General features: G+C 36.5%; 1 protein-coding gene across 5 annotated transcripts in view; it reads right to left on the reverse strand.

The window, feature by feature from the left end:
* Nlg3 (Neuroligin 3) overlaps positions 1-24198 on the reverse strand; it is an 80386-nt gene that overhangs the window by 40298 nt on the left and 15890 nt on the right. For 4 of the 5 annotated variants that reach the window (XM_028301474.1, XM_028301473.1, XM_028301475.1 and 1 more), the window contains exon 3: positions 7063-7218. In XM_028301474.1, coding sequence (XP_028157275.1) covers positions 7063-7218 — 156 coding nt within the window. The remainder of the gene's footprint in view (positions 1-7062; positions 7219-24198) is intronic. The other variant, XM_028301477.1, reaches the window with a different exon arrangement.

Consider the following 24198-nt stretch of genomic DNA (forward strand, 5'->3'; position numbering starts at 1 on the left):
GTATCTACTCGAGTAGGTATTACTTTTGCAAGAGAACAATCCCAACAAAAATATTTTCATGTAAAACGAACACGAACCGTGAGACGTTTATTTAGAGCCAAGCTTTGAACTCTATTAACCAACTCTACACCGTAGTCTAAATAATAATAATCATATTTATGTCCCAACGTTTGTTTTGTCACATAGTTATGGTAATTTGAAGAATATCAATCATTTATACATCATACTTACCTGTAGAATAATAGTTTTCAATCAAATCAACAATCGGTTGGTCGTCGCAAGAAATGGGACAACGTTTGATTTTTTCATTCGATTTACCGGATAATCAATCGGATCTGCCCATCTCTATCCGCGACCCATTTTAAGCCTGAATGCTTCGACAGTATGTTAAATATAGATGAACTTAAATATCGATGAAATTATTTTAGTCTAGCCCTGCAACCAGTAACTAATGGGCTTCGGACGAATAGTTAAATAAACAATCCACATCCTATCTACTTTTATTGGCTGATGTGCGTAGCTCCAAACGCACTGAAGTTCTGGGTTGCACCATCTTTTTTAACTTTACAAACGTCAAAAATCTGTAAAACTCCATACAAAAACACCGGTTATCGTTAAAGTTACGGTCAAAGTTAGGTGGTGCAACTCGGCCTAAGATATTTAAATATTTATTATTTTTTCTGCTAATCGGGTTGGCAGAAAAGAATCGAATCCAACAAATCGCAGATACTTCTTCAGCACATTTACAATATTTGATATCAATCATGTTGACCTGCTAGTGTTAATAATGTAGGTACCTAATTTCAGTAATTTACTGATTCACATTCAATATTTTAACCATCGCTGAAGTTAACCATATTAACTACTTTTCAAATCAGATACCTAGTTGACAACTTTATTAATACTATATGCCGATACTTGGATGATAACTTTACCCATATCTACCCAGCCACAACTAATTGGGACGCTAACGCTATCTATAGACTGTCGCAGACATAATAATCAATTTTGTGTGTGCCTTGAACTTCGATGTAGTTTTGCTACTTTTGTATCGAAAGACTAATTTTAGCGACATGTACTTCTGTGTGCTTACCATGAGTTTACGTTAGGTTTGCTCGCTAGTGAGTACGTCAAAAAAATCTATGAAGATTTTACTTCTTGAAAGTAGCCGCTAGGGGCGCTGCACAATATGTCAGGCATTTAATATCATTATTTTACGCAGTCGCTAGCGAGCACACCTAACGTAAACTCATGGTAAGCACACTGAATACCGCGCTGTTACCAAACTTCAAATATGAATTCGAATAGCTATCTAATTTAACTAAATGTCAATAAATTTGTTGTTATCACAATGATCCGTATAAGGTACATTCTCAACATTCGACAAGACAAGACATAGCACGCGGCACTTGACATTTACGCCCGTATTCACAAAGGATGCTTGCTTAAGTGAAACAGCAAATCGAACGCACAGCGTTGAATAGAGATCTGTGATTGCCCATTTATTGTCCCGAAGCAGTGGTAGGGTTAATATTGGGACGTGTAAAAGCGCTTTTTAAAAGCCTATTTGCAAAAAAAAATGAATTTTATGAATTTTATTGGTTCGTGTTTAACCTTGTGCGTCCACGCGCACTGTGAGACCTCATAGTAATGTTTTGAATGCGGGCGTTAATTAGGGTGATCGCTATAGTAATTGGCCAATACATAGTTATTAACCAACTTGCCTAAAATAAAAAGAAACAAGCCTAATGGAAGTTATTAAGAAGGAAAAGAGACAAATATTTTTTCTGGGCAATACTCAGTCCAATGTAGTAAATATTTTTGTCTCTTACTTATTAATAATCCAATATACCAAATACTATGTATAGGCTAATTACTATAGCAATCACCCTACATAGAAAACCAGGTAATGTAAATATTTAGTTACGTGATAAATGTCAGAAACAAGGTAGGTAGCTGAGATAATACGAATCACCTTTATTTATCGTGTAGGGTGACAAATACCGATATTTGCCGTCGATATTTACTTTGTTTTCGTGTAAATGTCTTAGGTCAACGATATTTCCAAAGGTTCTACGCAAACGACTGACCGGTAACGATTTGGCCAGTTACAAATACATTATGAGACATAACTATAAAAAACTCATAAGGAAGATCCCAAATAGTTGCGGACATTCACTGTTGCCGTTATAAGGCCATTGTATGACCGCTATAACGTTATTCTATTACCGTACAATCAATATCCGGACATTTGCTACCTTTCAGTTTGGAACGGCCCGCCGGGCCCAAATTACAATTCCCCCGGTCAACTGGCTGAAACTTGCCCACATTACTCCCACACTGCTGCCAAGTAACGGGACAGGTTTGGGGATCCGTCCATAAAATTGGCAAGGAAACACCATTGACAGTAAGCTGGATAAAGCTTGATGCAATAAAAATGCTAGATATGTTATAACTTTTTGTATGAAAATGAAAATGTTTTATTTTATAAATAAAGTTGATTAACATAATATTTTGGTAACCATCCTTTTAAGTATAAGAATACCTGTAGTAGGAGGTTACCGTTCTTCCAAAAGTATTAACTACTATACTATTGTAGAGCATTAAAGATTTTTTTTGGATTTCATACCACAAAACCGGTGCATGTTTGTCTACTAAGCTATGAAGTTCTAACGCAAAGAATGTCAATCTGAAGCTACCTCTATCTGAACCTAGCTAGATCTTCATTTGGTGTCTTGAATGAAATAAAATAGTTCAATACATAATTTTGGATGTATGTAAGTCTAGTAGTTATTACACATCAAACCATTGGTTTCATCAATTTCACACTGTTTTCCAGATGGACAGGCTCTACCAAATTGCCTTTACGCACCCATATCGTAAGGTGTCACGCTCGCGCTCCAATGAACCAATATGTGTCTAACTGAGGCCCAGGCCACATAGCCAGGGGCTTCATTAGTCACCAATTGTGGCACCAAGCAAGTATCCTGTTGAATGGACACCGTAAACAAGGCATGGTATTGGTAGCAATATTAGCGAAATAATATAGCTCAATTAGCACCTCTGTTTGCTTCAAGTGCACGCTATTTTACTCATCTAACAATGCTAGTGGCTTGGACTGAATATTGGAAGGCTGGACTAGATTGCTACGTGAATGAGTGAAGACCGAGGGAGAGAATTTACTGAAATATCCCTCCTATAGAACACAACAAAAAGCAAGACAAAATATCTGATTATGACCCAAGTCGATCAGATATAAAAAGGAGAAAAAAATACTAACAAAGCGTAGCATCTCCATTTTATGTACAGTCGCGGAATGAAAAGGTTCGTCACCTTAGTGTCGGTTTTCGCTTGCACTAGGTACTGTAAGAGTCAAACCTGCCAAGTCTGCCAACATAACAGTGCAAGAAACAGTGCTGCTAACATTTAAATAAATATGACGTTTGCTAAAGAAAAAGGTTTTGCTTGTTTATTTTTCTATCCCATCAGTGCAATGCAATGATGACATTGACCAATTGACAATAGTTTTTTTTATTTAATAGAAATAATAATGGCAGGTTGAACCAACAAGGTTTCAGTTTATCAATCATAATAATCTTCTTGACAAGATAAATCGTCAAACAACTTTGATCTGAATAATTTTGAACTTTACTGACGAACAGTTAAAGATTATTTTCTCTAACTCGAGGTTATTCTGTAACATAGTTTCAAAAGGTAATATGTGCTCGCGATTCGTTGAAGGAATCAATTTGAAAACTGACGAACCTTTTCATTCCGTGACTGTACTACCTACATATTCTGCAATATTTCTGATGGTAATTAATAAACATTTTCTTTGCTCTACCACCTACATAATTATTTACTTGTCGAAATCATGTTGTCTATTGAATTGCACAAAAGATATAATTAAAACACATACATAATATTAGTTGCTCTGAATTCTGAAAAATTTTATAAACCGTTAAGCTGTAAGTTTGTGATCCAACATTTCCAGGTAAACAGTGGTACTTATGAATTACAAATTTAAAAATTGTAATAATAAAGCCTCCAGTCAATGTTTATAGTCAGTGCTTAATTGTTTATATGCACAGTAAGCTCCTGCTGAAAACGTTTTTAATTATTTAACCCGAAAGTATCACTTAACATCAGCTGCGATTGCGGTCAAATACCACCTGCCCTGTTCTGCATAAAAAAGCCAATGCTCGATCCGTTCATTTGCCTCTATAACACGATATTTCGTAGAAACTGTTGCCAATAGTTTTTCGTGAGACCCCTAAAAGCTGTAATCCGACTCGCGTTTATACCACAAAGGTTTGTCTCAAAGGATAATACTCCACTTAGTTGGGCGATTCAAGTTTATTTCAGTAGAGTTGCGACTTGCGAAGTCCGTCGGTACCGAACGCTTGTGACAACGGCCTGCTATAGCCCGCAGAGTACTTTTATAGCCGTTATGGGTATTTGATAAGGCGTTATGGGTTTTGGGAGTTAGCTGTGTGATGGATAAAAATGTTTGAGACAGTATAGAGCGGGACGACAAACCCAGATGCTATTAGCTACAGGGTCAGACGCAGCTGTATTTTATTGGCTTCAGCTTTTTCAATGTTGTTTAGTAAAATACGAAAGATTAGTAGATGCTTGTTTATTTTGTAAAATGATTTTCAGAAATAGTATCATTGCAGGTTTTTGATGGTTCGATCGAGTCATTTTGAGAATGAATAGAACAAGAATTTTTAAAATCTTTCCTCTCAAAAGTACCTGAAATAAGTAATGTTAAATAATTAATTGTTGTTTTTGTTACTCTCACTCAATTTAAAGTTGACACAGCGTTAAAATTTTAGTACAATCTTTTGAATGTCACGTGAATTTTAAACACATTAAGCATTTTGCGTTAAATATCTAAAAAGCTCTAAAATGGGAGGTTGACGAAACATTTTAATACGGTTAAGAGAAAAAGCTCCTAAATTACTGTCAAACTTTAAGTGTAGCAACTATGTACTTGGAAATAATTCGAGAAATTTTAAGGGCTGCTAAATTGGTGGAGAAGTTTTTAATTAAATTTATCATTTGAGAGCGTTGTTAAGACTATATTAACGTCACTCAGATACCTAATGTTGAAGTTGGGATTCATAAACAAATGTAAGCAAACAGTTTCTATGCAATACCCAAATGGTAATTAATTTAATACAACATATTATAACAATACCCAAATGGCATTTAATTTTAAGTTAGTTTTGAACTATTTGATTATATTTGCTGCTGGAACGTATCGTTTTCTAAAGTTTTTTCAAACGATTCGTTTGAATGAACTGTAAATAAAACACTATAAATAAACTTATCGTATCATTGATGTCAGGAAACGCAGCTTAAACTCTACAAAATGGAGCGTTAGCATTCGCAAAGTTGGTCACAATATTATTGACCTTAAAGGTTAAGCTCTAACGTAGTAACGCAATATGCGTGTAGGAGCATGTGGTAGAGCTGCCTTAATATGGCTTTATTGAATTTTCATTTTTAATTAAGTTGGTGTTATTGGCGTTAATAGTAACTCATAAAATTTGTAAAGCCTTTCCTGCAAAATAGTACTAATTGGAAGTGTTTACTTAGATAGGTATGATTTCGATTTAATGATTGTCTCAAGATTAAATTTATTTTATAACCTTAAAGTCTGAAAATGAGTCGTCAATTACAGGCCAACGTTGAAATCGGTACTAAAGATCCTTGTTAAAATGAGCCTTCAGCTAAAACATACATTGATTCACTAAATAACAGTTTATTTCCTTCCTATAAATTCGTTCGTTTCAAACATCCAAGGCATCGACAGAATTGAAAAGCTTTGTTTGGAGCTTTAATGTTATTACGTCAAATGACATTAAGTCTATAAAGGATTACGAAGAAGTATCTTATTGTTCTTTCTGAGAAATTTTACCTCAAACTATCGTATTGAAATAAAAATATATTGTGTTTTTGCGACAAGGTGAAAAAAGGCTTTTGAAAGCTTTTTTATGTTCTTTGTTCGTATGTCATTGATTGATTGATTAGAAAACAAAACAAAGTCCTATTTCTTCAAATTTTAGTCGTTAGTCAGGCGTAACATTTCTCGCCTACGCGACTAAAGAGTCTCCTGGGATATAATTTTAACTTTGCCTAACCTCATCAAATAACATAATATTATTATTTCTTAGAAAACTAATAATAATAGAAGCTATCTCCTCAGTATCTCGCACGATTATAAGACTCGTGACAATTTACAAGAAAACTTCTCAGCGTCCCACACAAATACTTTACGTTACACAATTCGTGCTTAGTACCCAAAGTATGCTTATGTCATGTCAAAATTTGGTAACAATGCGTCAACTTTGCTCAGGCACCTTTGGGCAAAACGGGACGTTGGAGGAATCTCAACTTTGTTTTTATTTAGGGAGCTGGAATAAAACAATAAACACCTTTTCGGGCAGTAGTTTAAATCGGAGACATTAACGAATTTGAGGTTAACGACACGCGGGCTATCTAGGTCGAATATGCTTTTTCTTCTATTTGTTTACCCAAAAATGTATTTTCCAGTCGCATTTTAAATTTGCACTTCGTTGTTATTATTAATGTTCACGTTAAGAGTTAATTTTTTTGTCTCTTTACCTTACCCACGTTTTCTGCTTTAATATTTCCACTATTATTGGTTATCGTCATCCCCATAGGTAGTTATAGGGAAAAAAATAAGTATCGATTTTATAATCAGCTCGATCACTTACATGCCACAATACATTTTATAGTTATAGGTCTTCTTTCAAGATCTCATCTGCCACAAGGGACTATTAAGTTTCTTAGCTCAAGTTTTTGTGTATTAGTGTAATTTTTTTTTTCAAACTTGATTCTTTATCATTTCATTTAATAATATTGTTAAGAGTCAATGTAATTATCTCCATACATTTTCATGTCTTTGGATAAAGGTATTCAATTTATTCCGTTCCGTTATTTTTTTTTTCATTCATTTATCTACCTAGCATGTTTTACAAGTTTAATCATAGGCACTCCATTACTTCACTAGCTTACTCTACGAACACTCACCCAATATCCCCAGCCTGTAGTTGATAGTGACCACCACCAGCCCAGCATGAGAAGCCAGCACAGTCCCATCGTAGGGATTCCCCGAGCTCCACTCGTAGCTCTCTCCATGAACGAACACCAGTACCGGGTACCGAGACACTGCGTCTCGTACGCCTGCTGCAAGAAAGGGTAGGGTTAGTGGACGAATTCAAACCAGTGGACGACAGTAATGCTGAACACTCTGACATCTTGTTCCTATTTAGATACTAATAATTATAGAGGGTTAAAAAAATATTAAAAACGTAAGGATCATTAAGGATATCACGTTAATTAAAATAAAGCTAGCAGAGTTCATCTCTGCTAATCCTACCTAGTCGAAATAATGGGAGCGTTGGCGGAAAAAAGCGCTTAGAAGTGTTTGTAAGCAAAATGGCGACCGGTAAGCGGTAAGCGCTGTCACTGCTAAAAATGAATGAAACACGTCACTATTGAAGTTAGCAAACGTGTCCAAGCGCTTTTTTGCGGTTTTTCAGCGCTAGCAAACGCTTCCAAGCGCTTTTTTCCGCCAAACGCACCCTTTCTTCTTCTTTCTTTTCAGCCAAATGACGTCCACTGCTGGACAAAGGCCTCCCCCAAGGTTTTCCACAATGAACGGTCCTGCGCTGCCCGCATCCAGGCTCTTTCCGCGACCTTTACCAGATCGTCGGTCCACCTAGTAGGAGGCCTGCCCACGCTACGTTTTCCAGCCCGTGGTCGCCACTCTATGGCTATGCTCGGAGTTTCCCTGCGTGATCGAATCAGAAATGAGGAGATCCGCAGGAGAACCAAAGTAACCAACATAGCTCGCAGAATTGCTATAATCAAGTGGCAGTGGGCGGGGCACATAGCTCGTAGAGACGATGGCCGTTGGGGCAGGAAAGTTCTCAAACGCACCCAATGATTAAATAATGACATTATCGTGAGCAGACGACGGCACATCAAGCTAAATACTTTGGGGTCTTATTTAGTTGTATTAAGAGCGATTTCGTCACAAAAGTGTAACGACTTTGCTACTCAAAGCGATCACAAATTGGAACAATTGGACGAGTGAATAGATAGGTACACGTGGAAGTTTCGAAGGATATAAAGTTTGTCGATCTAATTGGGCTATGTCAGCCTTTGGTGGTTAAATTAGTTACTAAAGTCTCTAGGGTTTCTTACAACCCACACACCGAAGAGAGAAAAGTAGCATAGTTCCAGCTTTGGAATCGATCTGATTGGGCTATATCAGCGCCTTTGGTGGTTAAATTAGTTACTAAATTATCTAGGGTTTCTTACAACCCACACACCGAAGAGAGAAATTTGGGTAAACTTTATCCTTTAGTTTTACTAATCATTCTCATTCCCCTTTAATGATTAACATTATGAATCCAGTGTGATTACCATGAGTTTACGTTATGTGTGCTCGCTAGCGAGTAGGTACGTCAAAAATCTCTATGAAGATTTCATTTCTTGAAAGTAGCCGCTATGGGCGCTGCACAATAGTTCATACATTTTAATGTCATTTTTTACGCAGTCGCTAACGAGCACACCTAACGTTAACTCATGGTAGGCACACTGATGAACCTTTTCAATAATATTGTAATGTATTTAAGTAAACCAATATTTTTGCTAGTAAAATACTTTATTAAGCATTTTACTCGTATTATCCAATGTGTATTCTGTTTTGATATTTCTTTTCGTTTCTTTATAAAAGGAAGAATACTAGTTCATTTTTTGTTTTAAAACATCAAGGTATTCAAAGAGTAGAAAAATTAATCCTCTCTTTACAGATTCTTTTTGCTTTGGATCTCTTTTACTTAAGAAAGTCCTAGGTTTTCTTTAAGTCAGTTGTACAAGAAAAAGCATAAAGAAATCTCAATGGATTATAATTAATTTTTATGTCATCTTCGTAGCTTATTAAATAATGGTATAATGAGGAAGAATTTACAGAACGGTAATATTTTCTTGTTTGAAAGTAAGTTTTGTAAAAAGATTTCATTTATAAAAGATATTGAGACGAACTAATAAGTGTTTTGTTTTATAAGAGCTGAATTTTTCTAGTAGGTAATAAAAGTTGAACACTTTAACGTTTTCAGTATGGGAAATTTATGTCAATATTTTTATTCTTATTTTGATTTTTAATCTTCAGTTAAAAATGCGATTTAAAAATCAGCCCTAAAACATAAATTGGATGGAATAGGTACTCTCAGTTTTGGTTTTCAAGCAACTTTTAATAAACAATAACGATGTGATATTTACGGTATTCCAGGCGCTACCTGGCACAATTTTTTTTCAGTCATGCATGATAGCTAGATTTATATTATATGAGTACGTACATTTTATTATTGAGCATTTCTAGAACGCAATTACTTACAAACAAAAAAAATCTGAACAATGCAACACTATCATTAGTCAATCAATTCGCACACGTCGACCTAATTAGAGCCAGTAGCCATCAATTCGATCGTTTTTTCCGCAACTAATTAAACCAAACACTGGCCTATCGCTCATCTCCCGTCGCCATCGGACGAACAAAAACTTGATTTATCCATTTCTCCCCAATCTATCTTGTCCGAGATAAACTTAAGTAAACGCGGAGCCAGACGCGGAGCGGAAAGCGGGTTTAGTATACAGGGTGGAAACGATAAGACGTGATCTCACTAGATTATTTCTTAACTTTATATTATTATGGAAGCTAGAAACATTGAATTTTCCGATAGATCCAGTTTAATCTGTAACCTTTCATTGATACAGAGCTCGTGAAACACTTTCAGGATCAGAAACCAGATTGTCGATATCTTGTCTAGTTTAGGAATAATCGTATGAGTTCACTTATCGTTTCCACCCTGTATAATATACCCAGTATAATAGTTTTCGAAACTGAGTTATCTACACCATCTTAATCAATTTCGCAAGACGAATCGATCTGTCTAATCGCCTGAAAATTTTGCAAAATGTCAGTTACGTCAGTTAGAGAGGCAAGCGACAATAATATGTCCTCCAGAGCACATACCCGTCACGGCACAAATTTGATTTTAAGAACGCTTTCCTACGTCCCAGTATCTCTTAACCCTACCACTGCTTCGGGGCAATAAATGGGCTAGTGTTGAAGTTCAAAAATTTTAAGCTATTTTTGTGATAAAATATCTTGTCCTAACAAAATTTACGGAATTTTAAGTGCAACAAAAATACGAATGATTATAATATTTGAAGTACACTCGATTACAATTTTTCAATAGTGCGATTTATAGACGCCACACTGGTTTCGCTTTACATTGTAGAGGTGTCTTTATTATACATTTATCTGTATCTATGCAAATGCGAAAGCTCAATATAAGCTCCGGAAACAGTTCCGCCCTCCATCAAGCCCCGCTCGAAGCTCCGCCCGTGCGTGGGAGAGACCTAAGGCGATAGAGAGCTTTTTGTCTTCGGGAATTTGAATCGAACAATGACATTCTCCGAACACTTTTCACTTTGAAGTCGGATCTAGATAAAAAAAAAGTTCAGGCGAATATTTTTTGTAATAATCTTCTAGGGTTTTTAGATAAGTCGTATTAAATAATAACCATTTGTTGGCCCCACTGTTGAACTGTTGGACATATATGGTAAATAACTTTATGTATTTAAAATGTAAGTAGATAAGTATATTAATTAATATTTTTTTTGCGCAATAAAGCACCTATCACTATTACACATTATGTCAATTTCCAAGCAAACCCGGGAGTTTTTGGTAGTTATTTATATGAAAATATATTTCTGATATTAAGTCCTAACAAATAATAGTAGTTACATTTCTGTTGGTTTTACGCCCAGATTCCATAGAAAAGTGCCCATCATCCTTTCAGCCCAGTCCGTCCAGTGGTTTGGGCTGTGCGTTGATAGATCACTATGTCAGTAATTCAGTCGGTCAGTCAGTCAGTTAGTCAGTCAGTCAGTCAGTCAGTCAGTCTGTCAGTCAGTCACCTTTGAATTTTATAAATATAGATTTGTAGCACGGTCATTAAACCACACTTTTCTATCACGCTGTAATGTACCTAACACGTTAATGACCATGTACCTATTTGAACTCTAGTCTGCTTTAAGTGCACTTGACAACAGATATAAAGTTAAAAATTTCCAGCAGTATGTAACTATAGTACAGCCACTAAAACACTGTTATACGACCCGCGAGTATACACGTTGCTTTTCAAACAGTTGCAGTGAATTAGTATCAGTATAGTGCTCGCTCGATCGTAGATTTATGCGCTGAACCGGTGCTATGCGCATGTAATCGTCCGTCCAAAATGTATGCGTAAAATTCCGGATCTGCGTTTGCGATGTGGACCGTAACGATTAACGATTTATATAATAGTGTGTAAGAGTAGGCGCACACCGTTGATTTTTCGTCGGCCGATAGTTTAGTCGGGCAGTTGATCAGTATGGGCATGTATGGGAGTGCGCACGCTACGCCGATTCGATTTGGCCGATTCTTCATACAAATTAAAATCGGGCACAACTATCGGCCAACTAAAAATCAACGGTGTGCGCCTACTCTAAAAGTGCGGGAATGTACCGTTTCTGACCATTGTCATGTTAATACCGATACGGACGCCTCTAATGTGATAATAATACTCGTAATACGTGTTTTGATCCTTTTTTACGTCCCAAACGAAGCCCACCCATTGTTGGCCAAAATATTTGCTGGTGTTGAGAAGTAAACGATGATAGAGTCAGTCATCATGTATATTGTAGTTGGTGAAGCGTTAAAACTTTCAAAATACATAGTATGAGCTTACTTTTTGTTACTCGTACCTACCCTAAGATACCCCTTTTATACAGGGTGGAAACGATAAGTGATCTCATTCGATTATTTCTAAACTATAGAAGATATCCAAAAACTGGTTACTGATCCTGAAAGTGCTTCACGAGCTCTATCCTACGGTACCAATAGTAGGTTACAAAATAAACTGGATCTATCTGAAAATTCAATGTTTCCAGTCTCCATACATTTAGTAAAACTACAGTATATTAAAAACTATACAAGATATCCAAAAACTGGTTACTGATCCTGAAATTGAATCACAAGCTCCATCCAATAGTACCAATCATAAGTTATAAAATAAACTGGATCTATCCGAAAATTCAATGTTTCCAGCTTCCATACATTTAGTACAGCCACAGTCATGGCACTCATGTCTTGATAATATTATAGCAAGTAAAGCCTAAAACTTTCTGTTTTCCATGAATAATTTAAAAAAGAATGCAATTTACGAGTTAATTTTAAGTGTTTATTATTTAAAATAAAAAAAAATAACACTTCTAATATTATGTGGCTGGCATAGTGGCATACATTTAGTATGGAGGCTGAAAACATTGCATTTTCGGATAGATCCAGTTAATTCTGTAACCTATTACTGATATCGTTTGAAAGAGCTCGTGAAGCACTTTCAGGATCAGTAATCAGTTTTTCGATATCTTGTATAGTTTAGAAATAATCGAGTGAGATCACTTATCGTTTCCACCCTGTATACTGAAACGTAGAAGTATCTACCAACGTTATGAACCGTGGGTGCAGTTCAGGCACCGACCCCCAAAACTCAAACATCTACGTAATTTTCAACTCTTTTTTGGAGTTTTTGTTATGACGTTTTCTTTAACCTTCAAACAAGTCATAATTTGCACTTTATTTTTCATTATTAAGGCTGAGTTGCACCACCTTATTTTAACCGTAACAATAATCGTTTTTTTTGGAATTTGACAAATTTTTGACGTTTGTCAAAGTTAAAGCAAGATGGTGCAGCTCAGCCTAAATGTTCCGACATACGTCAAACGAGGGTAGCTTCACAAACATTCCACGGGCCGTCCAGCCATGAAACACGTTATTAACTCGCAGATTTGCGTCTTGGTCCGAAGGGCCCTGTTTATTAAGGGCCACGGATGTGTCAGCCAAAGTGATTACATCGGCTTCAAAACGTCTTGGGTCACTCCGACCCGTCCCAATTACAATTATTACAGCGGTAATGCACGCTTTGAAATTAGGTTTCGGGGTGAAATTGTTTGGCCTGGCAGGAATTAATAATTGTTATTATAGTTACAGCGTTTAATTTAAGCTACGGGCACACTGTTGGCGTGACTTCGACGCGACTGTAACTCGACTCGACATAGGTATTTATTACTAGCGACCCGCCCCGGCTTCGCACATAATTATGATCCTTTCTCTTGAATTATTCTATCTATTTAAAAAAAACGCATCAAAATCCGTTGCGAAGTTTTAAAGATCTAAGCATACATATGGACGGACAGACAGCGGAAAGCGACTTTGTTTTATACTAGATAATATGTAGTGATAGTGAAACTTCATGCCCTGGAATTATCTGCCACTTAAGCATTGATTTGGGAAATAGAATACATCCTTACTAATGCATGAAAGTGCAAACCAAAAAAGTAAATAAAAATAACAACAAAGAAATAAATGAATCATTTACACAGTTACTACCACAATAATCTTCTCGTTACTCTGATTAAAACTCGAGAACGGCTGGGCCGATTGAGCTGTTTTTGATTTTAAACTGTTTGTCGTAGTCCAGGGAAGGTCTAAACGGTGAGCAAATACGCGCGCGATATTGTTTTTCTGTGACAGACCAAATTCCACGCGGGCGAAGCCGAGGGCGGAAAGCTAGTAAATAATAATAATGTAGATGACAAAGTAAAACTTCCTTATAATTTCATTGGCAATAACACATGCCACGCTGTTACACCACCTGTATGCACACAATTGAACAATTATTATCTTCATAATTAATGACTATTAGCACATTACATCTAAGAGGAAATACAGGAATCTTCTTATTAACTGAATATTATTTAGATGAAGTTCGTTAGTTCCGTCTGTAGTTAATTTGTGATTAATATTAACAGATAATTATGAATTCAGGGTTAATTACTAAGCATGGCTAACTAACTGGAAGTATCTGGGGTCCCAATTCTGAAGATCGATTTGCACAGATCCAACTCTACACGTCTCTTTTACTTACATGGGTGTTGTAACGTGAGTGAAAGAGATGGACAGTGTAGATGGAATAGAAATTGTGTAAATGGAATAGGATCCTGTAATATTGCGTATTAATAGATGCTAATATTATACAGTAGGTGTAACATTAGTGGCGGTAGCGTATAGCAATCTGAGGATTATTAGACTGTATTTTGGGTAACTACTGAATTAGGTTTACGAAGTACATAATTATGTACAGTCGCGGAATGAAAAGGTTCGTCACCTTAGTGTCGGTTTTCGCTTGCACTAGGTACTGTAAGAGTCAAACCTGCCAACATAACAGTGCAAGAAACAGTGCTGCTAACATTTAAATAAATATGACGTTTGCTAACGAATAATTGAATGATGACATTGACCAATTGACAATAGTTTTATTTTATTTTATAAGAAATAATAATGGCAGGTTGAACCAACAAGAAGGTTTTAGTTTATCAATCATAATAATCTTCTTGACAAGATAAATTGTCAAACAACTTTGATCTGAATAATTTTGAACTTTACTGACGAACAGTTAAAGATTATTTTCTTTAACTCGAGATTATTCTGTAACATAGTTTCAAAAGGTAATATGTGCTCGCGATTCGTTGAAGGAATCAATTTGAAAACTGACGAACCTTTTCATTCCGTGACTGTACATAAAGCTCTATAGAAAAGCGTAGAGCGTAAATATTGATGCCTGAAAGTATTTTGAAAGAAAACAACTTGAAGACTGTAGTAAGTATTTCTTACGACAAAATATTGGTTCAACCTTACAATGTCGTAACAAAAAGTATCCAAAATGAAGTAATTTCTTCGCCACTGAGCGAGCACTATCAGAAAATAGAAAGAAGAAATGCTGAGTCTCGAGTATTACCACATAATAACATTTTTTACTCAGTGATACCGTTGCAAAATAAAAAATATTGAAACGCTCGCTCCATATACCACGAACAATACAGATGGCTAAGACGATATGCCCTAATGGCTCTGTTGCATTTTATACCAGTCGTATAAAGTGCCGGGAATACATTAAGGCTCGTTCACACTTAGCCACCGCATTACTATGCGATGCGTCGTAAAAATTTCGCTTTACTACCAATGCGTGACGATCTCTCTGAAAACGGCGCACGTAGAGTTAATATTTGTACGGTTTGCGATGCGGCTAAGTATGGACATCGTAAAATGCTAGAATGGACATACTCAGCAATGTGGGTATGCTTGATGTCTATTATTGATGGAAGTTTATTTTCTACAAGTTTACTTCGGGACTGTTGGTTTGGTAGCGGGCCTTTTCAAGGCGAGAGTGAATAGACACTTACAGGGCAGATATGTACCATCCTAGACTGCATCCCACTTAACATCAGGTGCGATTGTGGTGAAATACCTGCCTTGTTATACATAAAAAAAAGGTAGCAGGAAAGCGCTGGACGCAGGCCGCTACCAACCGGGTAAAATGGAAAGTATTGGGAGAGGCCTATGTTCAGCAGTGGACGTCCTATGGCTGAGATGATGATGATGATGATGAATGTTGGTTTGCCTCAGAATTTCAGGGCGTAAATATATTGTAATTGCTAATGCTGACGTTGTTGTTATGACTATTTTTGCGGATTAATGAAGAACATTTTGCAGCAAAAATGTCTTTTAAGTTTTTGTGCACAAAATATCATTACGTCTCTTGCTGTCGCGCTAAAGTGTATCGTATGAGCGCGCCGTAAATGTATTTTGTTTCTACCCTTTAAAAAATATCCGCGATGCTCTTAATCCAGCAAAGTGTACATTTTCCTTAAGGGTAATATACATATCCACGCTGCCTGCATTATCGTTTCTTTATTACTACTTGAGACTCGACAAAACAAAAGTATATTAAGTTTGTAATATATTATGATGGTTGGATGGATGAATGTATTACTCTTTCAAGAAAGATCTGAAAGGTTTGGATGAAACTTTAAATTATTACTTTTTAAAGGTAAAATATAGACTTAAACTGGACTAACTGGATGAATGTGAAGCCTCAAGAAAAGGCTAGATAAAAAATAAATCTTTAATGAATTTAATCTATCGTATTATCTACCGTAGGGTCACCAAAAATAATATCTAATATTACTGTGACATTAGTGCTTATACGAATAGAACATAGATGGATGGATGAATTTAATATGATGTAACTATCATTATTATTATTTTTTTCATAAAAACAAATTCCGCTGGCATCATCTTCGTCGGCAATCGCTTTAATCCAGCGAAGTGTATATTTCCCTTAATCCTACTTTAGAAAAAGCAGCAGACGTTGAACGGAAGTTGCTACTTCCGTACGTTAGGTGGCGTGACCTGCGCAAGGTCTCAGAAAATGATGCCCAGCCAAAAGAACGCAATTTCCGTTCAGCTTTTACTATATTCCGTTGTTTGAAAGATACAGATATAGTACAACGGAGACGGGTAGAGTAGGTGAAACTAAAAAAGATTAATAAATTGTGGATAAAAAAATCTACTAAGTATTATATTTTTGTGAGCCTTACTTGTATATGTACGTGTACATGCACATAACGATAGTGTAATGTCTATCAAAACTTTTGACAAACGAAGAGTAGTAGCGAGCCACCACACATGTACAGCTCACTCGCCTTCGTGAATTGCAACAACTATAACTTTGATATAGAAGTTTCTCACAGTTTTCTAGTAAAAACCGTTTCAAAATTGACCATAGTTTCTGAGGTTGACCTGTATCTAGCCTAGGGTAATAGGCCACCAGGGATACATGTTCAGAGAATAAACTACACTTCACCTCTCATATCGATTGAAATAGACTTCACGAACTCAAGTTTTTACTAACACACACCATAACTAAAGCCTAGTCCGTGAGCATGTAGAATTTTGTCCAATGACCCCAAGCTACCCATCTTTATCACTCGCGCGTAATTATATTGCTGTCGCGACTGTGCGACGGGCGGCCGCAGTGAGCGTGCGAGCGCGACAGCAACATAATTAGAATCGAATAGGTATTTACCAAGGAAAATGAAGTTAAATAAGAATACCCATTTCCCAAACGTACCTACCAATTTGTGTAATAAAATCCACAATGGAAAAGTGTAGCTCATTCACCTACTTTTACTATTTCTGCTGTGTTCAGGGCTATTGTGTTTCGGAAGTTTGAGCTTAAAGGTTTGGCATCGGTGACCTGATTGCCTTTGATCAAAGGCCTGTAAGTTGTCTATCTAAGTTATCGACGTACCTTCGCTAGACACGGGCCAAATTGACGTTGTTGCGAGGAAGAGTTGGGACAAATTGAAATGGTGGCTCCCATTTTGTGTTGTTGTACAGCAAATACAACTGTCTGATTTGATTATTGTTTTATGTAGATCAGAATTTCGGAGTATAAAATCAAAATCATAATAGAGGTACGATTTATTTACGTACTAGTAGCTTTCCGCCCGCGGCTTCGCCCGCGTGGAATTTTGTCTGTCACAAGAAAACTTTATTGCGCGCGTCCCTGTTTCAAAAACCGGGATAAAAACTATCTTATGTCCTTTCCCGGGACTCAAACTATCTCTATGCCAAATTTCATTAAAATCGGTTGAGTGGTTTAGGCGTAAAAGCAAGACAGAAAGACAGAGTTACTTTCGCATTTATAATATTACTATAGATTGACCGTGATTACAGTGTGTGCCGAAAGAATGACAGACTATTCATTCAATCACTGAATTTTATTCAACTTTTTTGCAACAGCCTCAGTTTGATGTATTGAATTATTAGATGAACGTGTCACAAACGGTATTACGTCTGTTACTTCGATAGTGAGTGTAGTGGAAGTTTATAAATGAAAAGAGTGGACTGTATGAAATTAATTATCTATTCGGTATAAATTTACAATGTTATCGAGACCGTTTTGTGCAAAGTCGTTGAAGAGAGTGCGTCAGGATCGTCTTCGTCGATGTTCGCTCGCGAACCGAACATTGCTCGTTCGTTCGCCGAACGCTCGCCGCTCCCTCCGGTCACGCCGTCCGCGGGCAATGTCCGTGAGTAGACACGTCTGATGTACGTTTAGTGAAAAATGAACGTAAAATATTTGAAATGAAAATTCAGTATTTTTAGTTATCCATTGATAAAACTATTAGAAATAGACTTTTGAGAAAGAAATATTCTTTAACCATACCTAACCGAATACTTTTCCCAGCAAGAATAATCGTAGGTAAACCAGAGAGTNTATTTAAACCATGTTCTACATTATAAGCGTAGGACCATACCTAGGTACCATTTAGAGAAATGACATGAACACAGTCATGTTTCAATGGGATTTCTACCAGTTAAGTTGTAGTGTTGTCGTATAATCGATCACGCGTCGATTATATTAATCGATATTGCCAAATAACGATTTATCGATTAACTATTCGATTAATCAATTTTATTGATTACCATCATTACTATCATTTGATTGTTAATTCAATTCCTTATTTTCAGCAATATAATCGATTATAGCAATCGAATAATCGATTATGATTTATTCGGTATACATACTTACAAAATCGATAGAATCGATAGTAAGATATGATACAATACTCTCAATATGATCGATAAAAGCAATCTAATTGACGTAATACTATTTTTATTACCCTAATGTGATGTGAAATACTATGGATACTTTGCATATTCAACGACCTCTATCTCCGTATCCCCGCGTATTTCAGGATTGTTGTCATACTATTAAATGAAGTACTAGTATTAAGCTTTAATTTAGTATACTTTTTGTTTCTGTTGGTTTAACGCCCAATATGCCCATCATCCTTTGGCATGCAGGTAGATTTTATGACGTAGGCATTCGCTAAGAAAGGATTTTACGAAACTCCACCCCTAAGGGGGAAGAACGGTATCCACGCGTACGAAGTCGCGGGAGGCCGCTAGTTAAATACTAAATTTCCACTCAAAGATACACAACACAAAAATAAATCTTCAAAGCTTAAGGAAGCCCCATTATTAAACTAAATTAAATTGTGCAGTTCTTTATTCCAACATCTGAGGAATTTTAATAAAAACGTTTTAAAAAGAAATACGTACCAAATTCCAAGGCATTGCGCATGATAAATGACAAAGCAATGAGAAAACTAAAGAATGTCGTGTTAATCAGAAAAACTCGGAAAAGAAAAATCTCATTCTGTTTAGATCTTAATGTTTTATGGCAGAAACGTTATGACACTACTTATGTAGGTTCAGTAGACTCATTCGACTTAGTTCAGTAGAGCCATTATAGGAACGTAAATTATTGTAGTAAATATTCATTCTGGTGTAAGCCGTGTAAGTATCTATAAGTTTAAGGTAAAAATATTAGTAAAAATCTCTAAGAAATAATGTTAATTTACTTCTGCCAAAACTGAAGAACCATTTTCACCCATTCGTATTTGCCTTTGAGACTTATGTTGTGCCGTTATTCGGATACAAAAGGGGACAGTCACACGCGGATTTGAAACTATCTTTCATTCTCCAATCCATATTAACCATTGCGCCGAGTCGGTTATGGACTTTTACTCGTATGTTAAGCTATTTTCATCAGTGGCCATACCACACGACAAATATCAAATACATTTATTAAAATAACACTCTTTGCTATCAATTTAGCATATAAAAGGAAAGACACACTTATTATCTACGCCCTCTTGAACTCAACAAGCTTGATAATGGCAATCTCGAGTATTCTGCGTTGAAAAGAAACAAAAATTTAAATTGAAGGTCTCAGACCAATGCAATAGGTTAATGAGGTCACCGAGCGAGATGGATGTATGTCTCAGTGCTCTGTTACGAGACTCAAAGTTTACTAACGACCTGAAAAGAATACGAAAGGGATTTATGTGTCACAGCGACTGTCGTCGATATTGTTCGTTTTACTGTTCGATAATGTTCTCTCGTTCGGCTATCGGGATGCGAATAAGGCTTATTTTTGAGGAAGGCGTTCGGGATTTATTTAACTACTGTTTTGGCAGATTAAACGTTTGAAGGCTAACATGTACAGCTTCAAATAGTTCGTGACACCAAAGTGACCAAAAAATAGACAAGTACCTTAATGAAAAAGGACTAGTATAAAGTCGATAATTATTAAAAAGATTAAAATGTTTGGGATGCGTAACTGCCTAGGTCGCATAAATATTTATAACTTTATATATTTTAAAGTGTGGAAACCTTTGAAAAAGAGGCTGACAATAGTGACTGAGTTTCTTGCGCTGCTTCTTCTCATCACTGGCCCATTTATTGTCCCGAAGCAGTGGTAGGGTTAATACTGGGACGTGTAAAAGTGCTTTTTTAAAGCCTATCAGCATAAATAAATGAGTTTTAAGTTTTTAACACCATTATTTTGACTGTAAGATAGACTTGGCTACTTTGGGTGTTACAAACTATTTGAGGCTGACAGTACAGTCGTCAGAACATTAGACCACACATTGTAGTTACTGTAACTATAAGATGCTGAAGTGTGCGGCTTGTGCCGTCGTAGGCTCTACTTACTAATGGCGTTGTTAAAAAAAAACGGAAATAGAAAGCACACTTACTCTTAGTTGCACCACATTTCAACCGCGACTATAACAATAAACGGTGTTTTTTGTACCGAGTTTGACAGAGTTTTGACGTTAGTTAAAGTTAAATTAAGATGGTGCAACCCAGACTTAGGCTCAGTTGCACCATCTTAATTTAACCGTAATAATGACAATAATCGGTGCTTTTTGTACGGATTTTCACAGACTTTTGTTAAAGTTCAATTAAGATGGTGCAACCCAGCCTGAATTTAGTAATTAATTATAACTAACCTATTTTTTTGAAAATTGTAATTTGTCATGTGTTTAGTAAAATAAAAAAAAAATAATCACATTCACAAAGTTGCTTAGTCTTCTGTAACAACTTTGAATCGTGTTGAACTTAATTAAAGCGTTTGAAGAAAATATGTAGCAAAAACTGTAATTTAAAAGCAATTAAATCTGAATGGCTCGTTGCATCTTTTATGTTACGTTATGCGTTACGTTGCGGCGTCGTTACTCATCTGTTATTCAGACATGCTCTTTAGAAAATTGCATATTCTAGGTCGTACTCTTTCTTCTATCGTGTAGGTTGTAATTACTGACGTCACAAGTCTAGTGTCAGACTTAATGAGTCACTCTGACATCGCATTTTTTTCGAAAATATAGGTCAATTAAAAGAGCTAACCAAAACCAATGACTTAAAAGATCTATTTGAATCTTGGGGTCGATTCAGATGATTCCCTAGATCTGCGATCGAAAATATCCAACCATCATGAAGGCAGGTCGCTACCAACCGGGCAACATAGAAACCATTGGGGGAGGCCTATGTTCAACAGTGGACGTCCTATGGCTGAGATGATGATGATGATGATGATGAAGGCGTCAGTCGTAATTGATGTGGAAATAATATTTCTGATTTGCAAGTAATCAACATTCCAATATCAGAAGTGCTTCGTTTGTCCACCAGAAGATGTATAACATCTTCCAGCACCTCACTGCACTTAAGGCTTACCCGCTCCGGTAAAAAGTGCAAATACAAAGGGAGAGGGCTCATGGCTTCCGCTTGATTTATACCTTCTCCCCTCAGCAATCCATCACGGGGCCACCGATAGTGTTTGCTTGCGGTAGATTTATTGGAAGCCGGTCGATGCTGCTCCGTGATGCCACTAATGAAAAACTGGCAAACTGATAAAGCACAAAGATTTATGGCCGCATTAAAAATATGAATAGGTGTCGCGGGAGCTCGGTTTAGATACAGCGGTATACGTGTTTTTTTTTAACCATTTATTCGATTTTTATGAAATTATTATTTAAGATTAAAGAGTTTTAGCCGTCGCGTAGGTAGCCGCCAGATTTTTACCACCTGATGCTTTACATAATTAATATCAAGCATTCATAAAATACTCTATTTTACTCCTGGCTTAGAAAGTCATGCTCTTACAGAGTGAACTAAATAAATGATCTGATGATGATGACGATTCTAATTGTTTGGAGAGAACCAGAACACTAAAATAAGAATCACATCAAATAATTACGTCATTCTTTGACACTTCCTATTTCTATTCAGAAAAGCTTTTAGGCGGAAATGTAGTATTTTACTTTGATAAGAAAAAACATAATGCTTTAGTCACAAATTAAAATTTAAAATTATAAAGGTAATTTCTCTACTTATTGATAAGAAACATACAGAAATGTCCACAAAGTTTTTAGAAACCAATAACGAATAGATACCATAGAAAGACCTCAGTGTCACACGAAAAACTGGCGAAAGGGATCCAAACGATCTATTGTTCGCGGATGGATCAGATGCAAACCATAAATCAAAAGTTGGATCCACGTCTGTGCATATTGGAGCTACGTCACGGGTATTATTGATAGCTTTATACGAACGGAGCGGGTAATAAGAATAAATGAGTAAGGCTTTGATGTTCCTGAGGGAAGATTATGGGAAGGATATGTTACTTAAAGTCTGTTAGACTAGCTAATCGGCGGAGATACAAATTAAAACTCGTTATCGTTGAAATACTTGACATGATGAGGTATTTCTCAAAGCGCACTTATTTTTAGGCGCACTTAATGACGCGCGCCTAAATTATTCCTCGAAGCGCACCAGAAATAACTCGACATGATCTCTCCGATATTACAAAAAATTAATGATAATAAATTTAAAACATAGTAGGATCTCACATAAAATGGCAATGAGCTGCAGCTGTCATAGTGATATTGACGTAATGTGAATGTCACACTAGAAACGTCAGATTAGAGGGACGCGCGGGGACGACTCCGCGCGCTTTTATGCTAAGTGATGTTGTATTGATGTTGAATTATTGTATTTAAAAATGAGGCAATATAATGTGAAGGTTAAGTATCCAGCGTTTTATTTATGAGAAAAGATCTACCGGCCTCTAACACTACACAATATTTAAACGAAGGTACGGGACAAGGAAGGCAAATTATCCCGTTTATAACCTTTCGTGGTAAGCTGAAATGCCATAATAGGTCCAATGACAGTTTAACTTTCCCCCGGGACAAACTTGACCTTCATTGGTGGGGTTTTTATGGCGGTCACGCTGTAGATCCTGGCTACACAGGAGTTGCAGTGGTGGGAACGAGAGGTGGGAATAGTCCCGTATGCCACAAGTCCAGCGGCGGCGGTGCGATTCAAAATTTTCGCTTAAATCATAAACCATATTCTAAGGCATTGAGTAATCGTTACTCTGCTTCTATTTGATAACTCAACCTCATGCCCTTTTCAAAATCTTACATAAATCAACTGAATCTATAAATTGAGATATCAGGGGCAGTGTCAGCCGTTATCTTTTCAATCCATAGTTGGATTAAGTCTGCTTGGATTGCATTGTCATGAAGATCAGTTTGGATTAGAATAATTGCTGCCAAGATAAACGGCGGGTAGATATGCTAATCGGCTCGTTGGTATTCCGATGACGCTGATTGGACAAGGGTCAAAATATTTGAGTCCTAAACTATCGGAGATAACACTTAATCTTAAATGCAAAAACATGTGATAGGTTTCTGGGTTGTTATTAAATTAAAATTAAGTTCACTAACACGGAATGGGTCACAGTTTAATTAAATGTCTTCTAAGGTGTTTCACAATTTTTTTAAAGAATAATAAAATTATTCATAATAAATGGTCAACAGTTTTTTCGAGAGTAGCGAAAGCTTGATTAATTTTTAAGTCTAACGTCTTCCTTAAAGACCCGTAAGTTTTTTACTACGAGTATCTTTTCTATAGTAAGAAACTTACTCTCTACGTGTATTTTTCACCTTTTACTACGAAATAATCTTAATTTTACCAGAATAAAACAATATACCTACCTACATCCCATTACCTTGTCACCTCCACGTGCGGTGTTTAAAACGAAAATGGCCTCAAATTAAGCCAAACAATGGCGTCCAATTTTCCGATATTCTAACCCCGCTAAACACGAGGCTCGCAATTTATGCGGAAGCGTAATATCAACCGGTCACGGGAATGCCGGACAGTGCCGGACGGTGCCGGACGACCGGTGAAATTCTCGGGGACGCATTCGAACGACGATATTCTAGAGGTCAAGACTGTTCAATCACAGTATACGTACATTTGGAACACACGAAGTGAAGAATGAATAA

The sequence above is a fragment of the Ostrinia furnacalis genome, unplaced genomic scaffold (genome assembly GCF_004193835.3).
Source record: "Ostrinia furnacalis isolate ACB-3 unplaced genomic scaffold, ASM419383v2 OfSCF0924, whole genome shotgun sequence".
Taxonomy (NCBI): domain Eukaryota; kingdom Metazoa; phylum Arthropoda; class Insecta; order Lepidoptera; family Crambidae; genus Ostrinia; species Ostrinia furnacalis.